This window comes from Mastomys coucha, unplaced genomic scaffold (genome assembly GCF_008632895.1).
Source record: "Mastomys coucha isolate ucsf_1 unplaced genomic scaffold, UCSF_Mcou_1 pScaffold14, whole genome shotgun sequence".
NCBI lineage: Eukaryota > Metazoa > Chordata > Mammalia > Rodentia > Muridae > Mastomys > Mastomys coucha.
This window is the reverse complement of record NW_022196896.1, coordinates 135637970-135649824: the sequence shown is the minus strand read 5'-3', so window position 1 is coordinate 135649824 and position 11855 is coordinate 135637970. Positions and strand designations below refer to the sequence as shown.

At 42.2% G+C, this 11855-nt stretch overlaps 1 protein-coding gene across 3 annotated transcripts in view; it reads right to left on the bottom strand.

Moving 5' to 3' along the window:
• Myom1 (myomesin 1) overlaps window positions 1–11855 on the bottom strand; it is a 117127-nt gene that overhangs the window by 85894 nt on the left and 19378 nt on the right. For all 3 annotated transcript variants that reach the window (XM_031368719.1, XM_031368717.1, XM_031368718.1), the window contains exons 5-8: window positions 11119–11276; window positions 3909–4001; window positions 1458–1546; window positions 1294–1353 (exon numbers count right to left, since the gene is read on the bottom strand). In XM_031368719.1, coding sequence (XP_031224579.1) covers window positions 1294–1353; window positions 1458–1546; window positions 3909–4001; window positions 11119–11276 — 400 coding nt within the window. The remainder of the gene's footprint in view (window positions 1–1293; window positions 1354–1457; window positions 1547–3908; window positions 4002–11118; window positions 11277–11855) is intronic.

Below are 11855 nucleotides of genomic sequence, written 5' to 3'. Positions count from 1 at the left end.
AAAAAAAAAAAAAAAAAAAAAAAAAGCCTAGGACCAGATGGTTTTAGTGCAGAATTCTATCAGACCTTCAAAGAAGACCTAATATCAATACTCTGCAAACTATTCCACAAAATAGAAACAGAAGAAACACTACCCAATTCATTCTATGAAGCCACATGAGTATTCTATGAGTATTCTCCCTTGGAGATGGAACGGTTTCTGTCTAATCAGGAACTTGTCACAATTTCCTTTCAAAGAGGACTTCATAAGAGATTTTTTTTCTATTTCTATCATGTATAATGTTCCAAATATATTTTAAAAACTGGTTGAGTGCATATTACCTTTAGCTTCAGAAGATATCATGTATATTTAAGAGGCATTTAACTATTATAAATTATTTTGATGACTTAAAATATGTCAATACTGAGTTATATATTTTAAAATAAATTTTATTAGTTTAATAGAAAATTTGAAAAACCCAGTTACGTTATGCAAATATGCATTTGTTTTAGTCCCAGGTGTAGGATATAAGACTGCTTTGGATCATCTACAGCTGCTTTGTCTCATGCCCTGGCAAGGGAGTGATTCTGCCAGCTGAGTATGGTTTATGTTTAGAATTCTGGGGACATTTTAGAGAGTATAAAAAAGCCAGAGCCTTGAGAGGCTGCACCCCTGCTGCTGGCCTCCACCTCCCCACACCCCACCCCCTCAGCCTCCTACCCCACACCCCACACCCCGGCTGCTGCTGCTGGTTGGAGATATCCTAACAACTAAGATTGAACTTGCCCCAAGGAACTTGATGCCCCTAATCAGCAGGCAGTAGAATAAAGAGATCTATAACCCTCCCTTCTCCTCTAACCTTCTTTTTCTCCTACCTACTGTTGGGGTTGGAAGAGATTGGGATGGAGAAGGGTGGTAGGTATAAGAGCTTGATAAAGTAACAAAAAGTATAGTTTCCTACACTCACTGTTTATTATTTAATGTGTAGAAAATAAGTGTGGGCTTGACTGTCTGAGCATATGATCAGTTTAACAAATATAAACAGGCTAATTTTAAAATATAAAGAACAAAACAATTAACCTTGGAAACAGAATAGCAAACAAAGAATTTAAAAACAGCAAGGTAACCATGGGTGGGTAGTGGGTATTATATCCATCATGGCATAATACATAAGTATTGTGAATTTATTTTATTATTTTAAAAATCATGTTGCCTCCTTAAACTCAAGGATTCAGAACATTGTTTGGGATTTGAGCATTACTGTGGTACACTTTGCATAAAGATGGCACTTAGTAAATGTGATGTTAAACTTACAGCTGAGAGGCATGGAAACCCCACCACGGAGGAGAGACTCATCCAATTCCCCCTTATATCCTAGAGAAGACAAGAGGAGACATGTGAGCTACTTTGTATTGCCTGAAGCTTTAGCATGGGCAGGAGTTTTAAATCCACTTTGAATAAAGGAGAGGCAAACCTACTCTTTACCACAACTGAGGCATATGCTGAGACCTCTCCTTGGACATTCATTGCCGAGGCCCGGTACTGAGCCGTGTCTTCAAAGTCACACCTGCAAAAACACATGAAGATGAATGACCGTGCTGTTGAGTCCTTGTAACAGTTGACTGTTTTCTCAAGGAATGCTTTGCTCACAGAGCAGATCGTAAATTAATGGCTCACACGTGGCTCTTTAGGACTCTTGATGAAGGGGTTGTCCCTGTTCCCTTGGTACACTATATAGTCCAAGTTATCTACTGATTTTCACACTGCAGTAGGGTGGGAAGAAAATATCTGTGATCCTAACCTTGGTTCATTTAAAATGCCAAGGGGTTAACAAAGTACTAAAGATATCAATTACATCCAGTAACTGCTTTGTACTGCTGAAGGAAAAAATGCCCAGCCATGCATATAGTGTTGGAGCAAGTAATGACCCTGAGTGTATATGCTCCATGCTGTCCTGCTCCAGGAAGGAGGCTTTGGTCTAGCATCAGGATGACAGGGGAGAGAAAGAAGCAACTTCTCATGACAGTTTCCCACAGCCTCCCTGAGCCACAGCACAAGGCTGGTCTTTGATAACATTCCATATTGTAGTTTCAAAGCAGAAGAAACTTCATCTGTTCTACTGATGTTTGGGCTCCAATTGGAGTTCCAGCTCATGGCATAACACAAGTACCTTCTGGGTATTCCTTTGCTTTGTAGGACAGGAACAGGAAAGTCTAACAAAGATAGATGCTGGAAGAACGCCCTCACAGAGGTTAGACTGAGATTCCAAGTGGACTGTTTTCTCTAATCACTCTAGTTCTGTTCTTCCTTGTTTCTCTAGGTTTACTTAGTTTCATTTGTGATACACTGTCTTTCTGAAATGAAAGGCATTAGACTCCAGGATCGTAAATACAATTGCCTTTCTCAGAGCTGTTTAATTTTAGAAACCACCATGAGACTTACTGCTGCTTAAGTAGAAGTGATTTCACTGCAGATTGGGGTTTGGTGAGTATCAGAGAGCTTAGGGTTCTCTTTGAAGCCCAGTGTCTACTGAGCCAACTCTTCTACGGAAGAAGAGTGCAAATGCTGTGAGGACGCCTGGTGTCAGCTTTCCCTTTTCAGCTTAGCACATGCTGCTTGCCTGAACTGAAACTGTGGGCGCTTGTCTACTGTTTCCATCCACATAATCAGGTTTGCATTTCAAACCATCTTAGGAAACATTATGCATTTTTTTAGGACTTGGAAATTTTAACAGAGTTTCCATTTCAAATTTTGCTTAACCCTGAAACGTCCCAATGTTGTCCCTGACTCACCCACACAGATTGATAAACTTAGCACATAGTGGCCCTTAGTGATCTGCAGGGAAGACCATTCTCCCAGTCTATTCATCTTCAGCCACACCCATCCCAGTCCCTATGCCTTTTGTTGGTTAAAAATAAAAGAACACGGTGCTGCGGGCTTGGAATTCTATGATGATACACTGACATAGAGATGCCTACTTAAGCAATTATCTTCTTAATAATTTCTATAGGATATACTCATACAGATAGAGGGATAAATTAAAACTCACATTCATTTCACCATCTTTTGTGAAGTTCAAGTGTGAGATTGAGTCAGGAGGTAGTGTGTGCACAGCAGACTTAGACATCATGTGTGTCACCTAAACTACCAACCAAAGAATACACATGGAGGAACCTTATCATCAATGGGGGGGTTGTGGGGGAGGTCCTTGATCCTGTGGAGGCTCAATGCCACAGAGTAGTAGGGGAATGCCAGGGTGGAGAGGTGGGAGTGGATGGGTGGGGGAGCACTCTCATAGAAGCAGGGGGAGGGGAGGAGATATGGGGTTTGGGGAGAGTAAACCGGGACACCTTTGAAATAACCTTTGAAATGTAAACAAATAAAATAACCAATAAAAAAAGAAAATTATGAAGCTGCTATAAACATCACATGTGAGCTTTAAAATGTGGGGGAAAAAAAAGAAAAGAAATGTACATGAAAGACCGTTAGATAAGCCTGCATGGGGACCAAAAAAAAAGATAATTTTGTCTGTGGCCTGAGTGATAATATGCTTCCTGAGTGTCTAGTGGTGATGCATATACACTATGGTGTGCTCTTTGAGTGTCTGGTGGTCTCTCACTTCTCTCTCTTTCTCTCTCTCTCTCTCTCTCTCTCTCTCTCTCTCTCTCTCTCTCTCTCTCTCTCTCTCTGTCTCACACACACACACACACACATACTGGGGTGTCTAGTGGTGACATACACAAACACTGGTGTGCTCTTGGAGTGTCTGGTTGTCACACACACACACACACACACGAAGAGAGAGAGAGAAAGAGAGAGATATGTTCTTAGAGTGTCTGGTGGTGACACACACATACATGCACACACACACATTGGTGTGCTCTTGGAGTGTCTGGTGGTGACATACATAAACACTGGTGTGCTCTTACTTGCTGATCTCAAGAGTATGCATTCCATATCGACTTTCAATGATGTACTTTCCCGGGTTTGCATGGACATTTATAGGCACCTGGTTCTTATACCTGAAAGATGAACAGATTAAAGAATAATTAATTGAATGATTTGTATGTGTGTGTGGGGGGGGAGGAGAAAGACACACACACACTTATTGTTCCTGTAGATACACCTGTAAGTGAAGCGCAATAATTCCATCTATTGAAAAAAGAAAAATGCAAATTACCCAAGCTTAACTAAACTCACCAACACTACAACTTCTCAAAATGTATTCTCCTGTTCTTAAAGTTTATATGGAAAATATGAACCACTCACAACATGTACGCATCTCATGTACATACAGTAATGAAAAGCTACAGCTATGAAACAGTGAATAGGGTAGTGATTATTTATATAAAATAGGAAAATATTAAACCACCGACCAAAGAACATGCACAGGCTGGACCTAAGTCTCCCACACATTTGTAGCAGGTGTGCGCTTGGTCTTCATGTGGGTCCCCTATCAATTGGTGCTGGGTCTGTCTCTGACTCCATTGCATGCCTTTGGATCCCCATCCCCTGGCTGTGCTGCCTGGTCTAGCTGCAGGGGGAGAGAGTGTGCGTAGTACTGCTGCTACTTAGCCTGCCAGGGTGGGTCCCCACATTCTCCGCATCCAGTGCTGTGGTGCCACATGAGGCTTATCTACTCAAACCTTTTATTTTTTTATTTTTTGAAGAAAAGAGGAGGAGGAGAAGAAGCAGTGGCAACCTATGGGCAGGCTTCCCCTTCTCTAGAAGAGGAGGGAACAAGGGGGGGAAGAAGAGGAAGGAAAGCTGAAATTAGGATGTAAAGTGAATAAATGAATAAATAAGTAAATAAATAATCGGAAAACAGAATGGCTCATTGACATTGTTCAAAGTCAAAATGGTGATTTCCTGAGGTGGGCACACGGCTTGAAGGAAATATACTTGGGCTCCATTAGGGTGCTGGTATACACATGGGTATAAACAGTCCAAAATAAACTTGTTCAAACTCTTCCTTTATATATAATAGACATTTCCTTGTATAAATATTATATTCAAAAACAAAAAACAAGCTGACTATAGTAAAATACAATGAAAGCTTTGTGTTGGGATTTTTATTGTGGGCTCTCACTGTGGGAGGAAAACACAATATCACTCCTACTGGCATTCCTGCATGTTATTCTTAGGAACAATGTCATTATATAGAAAGACCTTTATACTCAAGCGACTTGGGTTTTGTCATAGTAAGAAGGACTTTTGCCCGAGGATAATAACTTCAGATCATGACAGGAGACTTCTGACTGTTGCAGCTTGCTGCCTTCACAGAAGGTAGGCCATGCAGAAGGTCCTTCTCTGAGAGACATGGAGTTCCATTCATTGGTACCTGAACTTCTCGATAGCCAGTGCTATGGTGCCATATGAGGTTTATCTACTCAAACCCTTTTTTAAAAAACTCTTAAAAAGAAGAGAGGAGGGACTGGAGAGATGGCTCAGAGTTTAAGAGCACTATCTGTTCTTCCAAAAGTCCTGAGTTCAATTACTATCAACCACATGGTGGTGGCTCATAACCATCTATAATGAGATCTGGTGCCCTCTTCTGGCCTGCAGGTGTACATGCAGGCAGAAAGCTGTATGCTATACATATAATAAATAAATCTTTAAAGAGAGGGGGCAGGAGCAGCAGCAGCAAGGAATCCCTTGCTTCCCTTTCAGATAAACTACCTCCTGTGTGCAGGTAAAACTAATAATATAACTAATAAACACAGGTGGCAAAGGGTTCCCTGCTCTGTGTATACAGCATCAGGAAATCCCACCCTCACAACCACCAAATGACTGTATTCAACCTCACTTCCTAATGACTAGGACATGGAGAGATCAAGGATCTCAACCCAGTCACAAAGGCAGGCACAGCAGAGCTGGGATTTGAACCAGGACTGCCTGGCTCCTGAGTCATGTGACATTTTCATGTTTTAGTTGCTCTCTTATGTGGCTGTCTTTCATTTCTTTAGACTTTTGAAATGGGCGTCCAGAAGGTCAGGAGGAGGAAAGTGGTACAAAGGAAGAGAAAAATACTGGTTTCCGTTAACTCTTTTGCCCTAACTTTTTCCTCCAAAGATTCACCTTTTGGAAGGTTGGTCCGCAGTGTTGTAGCATTCTGAGGTAGTGAAATCTTTACTGGGGAGGTTCTTGGATCTTGGGGGCCTTGTGTCTCATTAATTCCAAGATACTGAGCTGTTGTACAAGAGCAAGCCCTCTCTGTTTTCTGTATCAGAATGTTGTATTTCCCTCTGGCAATTCTCGCTTACTGTGATTCCACTTGCCATGGTGTGGCACTGCCAAGCAGTACCTCGTAAGAGTTGGCATGCTGTTCAGAACTGCTAAATAAATCTACCTTTGTGTAGGTAGCCTTAGGTATTCTGATATAAAAATAGAAATCTAATATAATTCCTAATATGTCACATAGTTCGTTTTTCTTCTTTTTATGTGCACGTGTGCATGATATATGTGTATGTCTCAATGTGTTCACATATATGAATGTTCTGGTACAAATTCATGTAGAAACATGAAGTTGAAATCAGCAATTTTCCTCAATTGTTCTTGCTTTCCCACGTATCTAAGCTGTAATCCAGCTGTCAAGACTCTCGTGAGATGCCAAGTCTTCAACACTCCTCTTTACAATTCGTACAAATTATGAACTGTTTTCATCTCTTTGAATCTTGGTTACTCCCTAAGTACGACATTTATCTTTGTTATTGTTGAGGGGCAGTGAGAAGTGAGACAGCGCTTAGGCTTGCCAACAAACCTGATGATGACTAGAATTTGATCCCTAGGCCCTCCCTACATGTTAGAAGGAGAGGAACCAACTCCAAGTTGTTCTCTAACTTCCCCACACATGCCACGGCCTGTACATGCACACATATGCATACCCATGCATACATCTACACACACTGAAGGAATGTAGTTTTAAAAGCTATGGTTGGGTCTGCATCTCTCCTACCAAGCGGCTAGTCCTTTGACATTCCCTTCTGTTTCTACTCCTGAGAGTTACTGGTGTATTGCAGATGCTCAGTGTTGATTAAATTGAATAGAATAGAACTGTTGTATGATAAAATAGTTAAATTATAGCTTAATTTTGTTTTCACTAAAGAAATCAAGTTCTGGAAAATACAAGCCTCCTGCTACAGATGATTTTGAATGAGTGCAATGAAAAGAGTAAGTTTCCCTCAGACCTGAGATGAAGAGGATTGTTGTAGACAATAGCTGGGTGGCAGGCATGCTGTATGATTTGCTCCCCACTCAGACCACATTGCTGCCTTTCTGCTTCTCGAAAGCCTGGAAGTGGCTTCAGACAGTTGTCACAATACAGAGCTCTCAGCCACAGAGACACGTGGTCAGAAACAGCTACATAAGCTCTTATCTCAAACGCTCCCATTTTCACGAGCAAAGGGGTATGCTTTCTGACTAGGTAGCTTGGGTCAACTGAGGCTCAGCTGAGCACCTCCTACTTGCTTGGGTGTTGTGGTGGCAGCAGCTGTGCGGCAGCAGTTGCGGTGGTCGTGGTGGCTGTGGCTGTGGCGGTTGGGTGTTGGATTTGGTTCAGTTTCCACATCCTGGAAGGCTTCAGTAGCTCTTCCCAGTTGCAAGGGGATCAATGTGACACTAAACATTGTGTCATGTGCTGCCTGACCAAATGACTGAGCGACACTCAGCTTGGCTTCCCATCAACAATGCTGTTCATATCTCTATAAAGTTTGAGTTAAAGCGCTATTTTGCAGCTCCTCCGTTGTGCCAACGTTCCCACCCTCTGGCACTACCCAGATTAGCACCTTTATGCTTTTCCAGCTAAACATTCACAGCTCTTCCCTGGCAAAGGAAACTGGTTTAAAATACACAACGCTTGTCTGTCGAATGTCAAATGCCATAGGCCTCAGAGTGTACGAGAAAGAAACTCCTGGTTAAAGCCGTACAGAGAGCTAAGCCAGAAAGTGTTTTTGTTCTCCTCTACAGGGTTTGGGTCACTTGAGACTGTCTGCCTTCAGTATTAGGTCAGAAGGGAAAGAAGGGGTTTGGCCTCCCCACCCCCACCCCCACACTTCACAGCTTGTTGTTTCTGGAAAGTGGAATTCCAAATTAGCCAGTCATCAGCCAGCTATGGAGAGTAATCTGCACCCTGGGATTGCTTCCCAGGGACTTAAATCCTTTGTACACACAGCACTTCCCTTCTCATGCAGTTTCTGAAGCACTAACTAATGAGGCTATGTGTGCTTCTGAACTAACACTCTACTGTTCTAACTCTTGAACTCTACTTTGTCTGTTTAATGTGTTACGCACATTTCATCCTTATAGACAAATGTCTGCCTTGCAGCAGAGCTCATGTTAATGGTAAGGAATGGTGGGGAGAGCTCTTTGGTGAAATTCAGTGAAACAAATATGCCCTATGATTTTTTTCATGTCATGATGCCATGCAAGTTGAGATGACCTCACACACGTTAAATCTCATGGCAAATGGGAATGCTGGTGAGAATCCAACTTAAAAAAGCAGTTATTGCACACTTTAAAACCAACTATCTTGGACTATAGAGTTGGCTCAGTGGTTAAGAGAGCTAAGAGGAAATACAGTTAAATCTAGCTTAAAAAAAAAAGCCCACAGCCAAAACAATGTTCCCTTTTTACAAATAACATTTTTTGAGACAGGGTCTCATGGCTCCCAGCCTGGCCTTGAACTCTTTATATAACTGAGGTTGACTTTGAACTTTGTGTTCTCCTGTTTCCATCTCCTGAGTGGTGGGGTGGGTTTACAGGCACTTGCCACCTTGATCAGTTCATGAAGTTGTGGGGATAGAACCCAGGGCTCATGCTAGGCGAGCACTCTGCCAACTGAGAGACACTCGTTTTCTTCATTCACTATGTCTTATCATTTCATGGGAAGCAAGGTAGAGATGCAGTTGTCTACTCTAATGGCCAGAGGATGTAAGAGTGCTCAGCACATCATAGTGGCCTTTTATCCCACACCACTGGGGGCAATCATTCTCCTCAGGTTCTAACACAGCCTTCCAGAATAAATGCAAATAAGACAACATAAATTCTGTCTCCCACCTTTAAACCAATAGGTGTTAGACATGCTATCGTATAAAATGGCCTATTAAACATTAAAATTTCATTTTTTCCCATAATAGAAATATCTCCTCCATGTTGACAATAGAAATATCTCCCCCATGATGGCTTGCTTTACCACCCTGGTGTATTGGTGTTCTCTGCAAACAACTTTTCTACTGAACAAGAACACCCACGTAGGACACTTTCTACTTTCAGTGCGATCTGGGAATGCTAACATGTTCTGTACCTGGCCTTGCCGAGTGCTGCGTTTCTGCTGTGCTGTGCAGCGTTCTCTGGGTAACCTCTAAGTTCCACTGAAATAGATGTGGCCGGTAATATGAGATTGGCCAGGAGAACATCTGCTGCCTGCTCACATTTGTTAGACCTCAGACTCCCATGACCTAACAGCAGCCAGTGGAAACTTGGAGCCAAACTGTCTTTGAAAAAGGCTACCAGGGAACCAGACCCCTGGTGCACATGCTTCTGAAAGCCACGGCCCAGGACTTAGCTGCTGCTATCCATGAGGCAGCATGCCTGTGCCAAGCACCCTCACAAATGTATCCCCTTAGCCCCCCATCTCAGGCTCCAGATTTCTCTCACATTGGTACTTGGTGTCAGTGCCAGGAAACTGTGGTCAGGCACCAAAGAATCCTGGATGCCAATAACGTGATTACCAACCACTCTGGGACTCACCTGATGATGAGTTCCCTGCTCTGTGAGGAAGAGGATGCCTGTGAAAATACACAGTTTGCACCCATGTTGTGATATAAATTAGAATTCTAGCAGATGCTTCTTTAAAAAGGCACCATGTCCAAAAAAAGACACCAACCCCATAAAGAACCTGTTTCCCGAGGTGGGTTTACCTGGGAATGAAGTGGGTTTAAGATCCTGGGATTCTCTCTGAGAGAACCTTAAAACTACTTCAGACTACTTACTAGTCTTGTGTTTCTTTTGGTTACGTGGCCCCCAAATTGTAGGGTGTCCCTGGGTTTGGCCCTATTATCACTAAAGCCAACTGACAGTGTCTGGACACTGATTCTCAACATTTCTATTCTCTCAGAGACAACTCTTGCTCTCAGAATCACGGACAGGACTTCCCCACCAAGCCATCTTGCCAGCCCAATCGGAAACTGAAGAACTGTTTTCTTAGTTGCTCCCAGTTCTTTTGTTTTGGATGGCACTTTTGAAATGAAAGAGGAGACTTCCACTGGAGCGTCTGGCTTTTCCCTCCTGGGAGAACTGGTGTAAAGAATGAGTCTCAGTGAATGATGCCCTCTGTCAAGTAAAGGGAAGGATTCCTTTAAAGTGTGGCTTTACAGTCATAAGGAAGGGTGGGGCAAAAGTAATGAAGTTTTAATTTGCTTTATATTTCAAAATTTGTAAGAATTTTTTTAAATCTACTTTTGTTGAACTATTAGAAACATTTCCTGGCATTTCTCATCTTTGTTTGTTATAAATTATTTGCCGTCATAATTCACAGTCATTTTTGGCATTTTACTCTTGTTGCTTTTGTTTTTACTTTTGAGGCAAAAGGGAAAGAGATGGACAGTCTCTGAGTTTTAGTTTTTTGTGTACGAATACATATTCACTTGTGCATGTGTGTAAAAGTATGTGTGTGTGTGTGGTGTGTGTGTGTGTGTGTGTGTGTGCACACGCGCGCGTGTGAAAGCCAGGTCAACAGCAAGTGTCTTCTTCAATTACTGTCCACCATATTTTTGAAATAATGTCTTTCACTGACCCTGGAGCTTCATGCTCTGTCTACACTAGGATCAGGGCTCTTCCTGTCTCCACCTCTTCAGCTCTGGGATTACAGGAGCACCCAGCTTCCTACGGGGGTGCGGGAACCCAAGCCCAGGCTGTCATGTTAGCAGGCAAGCACTTAACCAACTCTCCCACTGTTAGGATTATAAAGTATTAAGATGGATAATCTGTATGCGAGGACCATTTGTTCTTCCCATGCAAAAAAACTGTCTTGATACTTTACCTCTTCTGAAAGCACATGTATAGTGCTAATCCAGCGTGCTTTCTCTGGACATAAACTTAAGTTGGCGATCAATTCTACTAGCCTCCACAAAGAAAACATACCACGTGAGACGAGGTTCTGGCCAGCCTGCTACCGAGCAGTGCAATTTCACGTTCTCCTTCTCCCAAACTGTGTGAGAACGAGGTTTAATGATAAACTCCGGAGCATGAAGGAGATGGTCTTCGTTTAGCTTTCCGTGATATGCTTGGGTCTCTTCTAACTAGAAAAGCAAGCAAACAACCAAACATTTTCAAAATACTACTAAGTTAAACTTCCTTCTCGTACTAACATAACAAGGAGAAGCCAAAATTTTACTTTTGCTTTGTGATAGATCCTTGTGTAGTCTAGGCTGGCCTCAAACTCATTTTATATTTGAGGATGACTTTACACTTCTGATTGTCAATTCTACATCTTAGGCTCAAGGATTACAGGCACCCACCGTCATGTCCTAGATTATGGCATGGTGGGGATTCAACCTGTGACTTTATGCGCTACGCAAGTAGTATCAACTTACTTCATTCTCAGAGCTAATTTTTACATTTTGATCCTTATTTTTACAGTCAGGTAAAATAATTTCTGATTTTAAACGTGTGTTTGGCTATTTTAAACCCTAATTTTGAGCAATGTCCCTAGGGTGGGTTTCTAAAGTGGCTTCAGAAACATACTTAAATCTTTCAGATCTGAAATTCCATGAAGTTCGAGGTTCCAAAGTTTGCTTTTATTTGACCTACATACTCTAATGTCTTTTCTCCTTGCTCCCATTAGCTTTGCTTCCTGACGCCACATAGTTCTGCCCTGG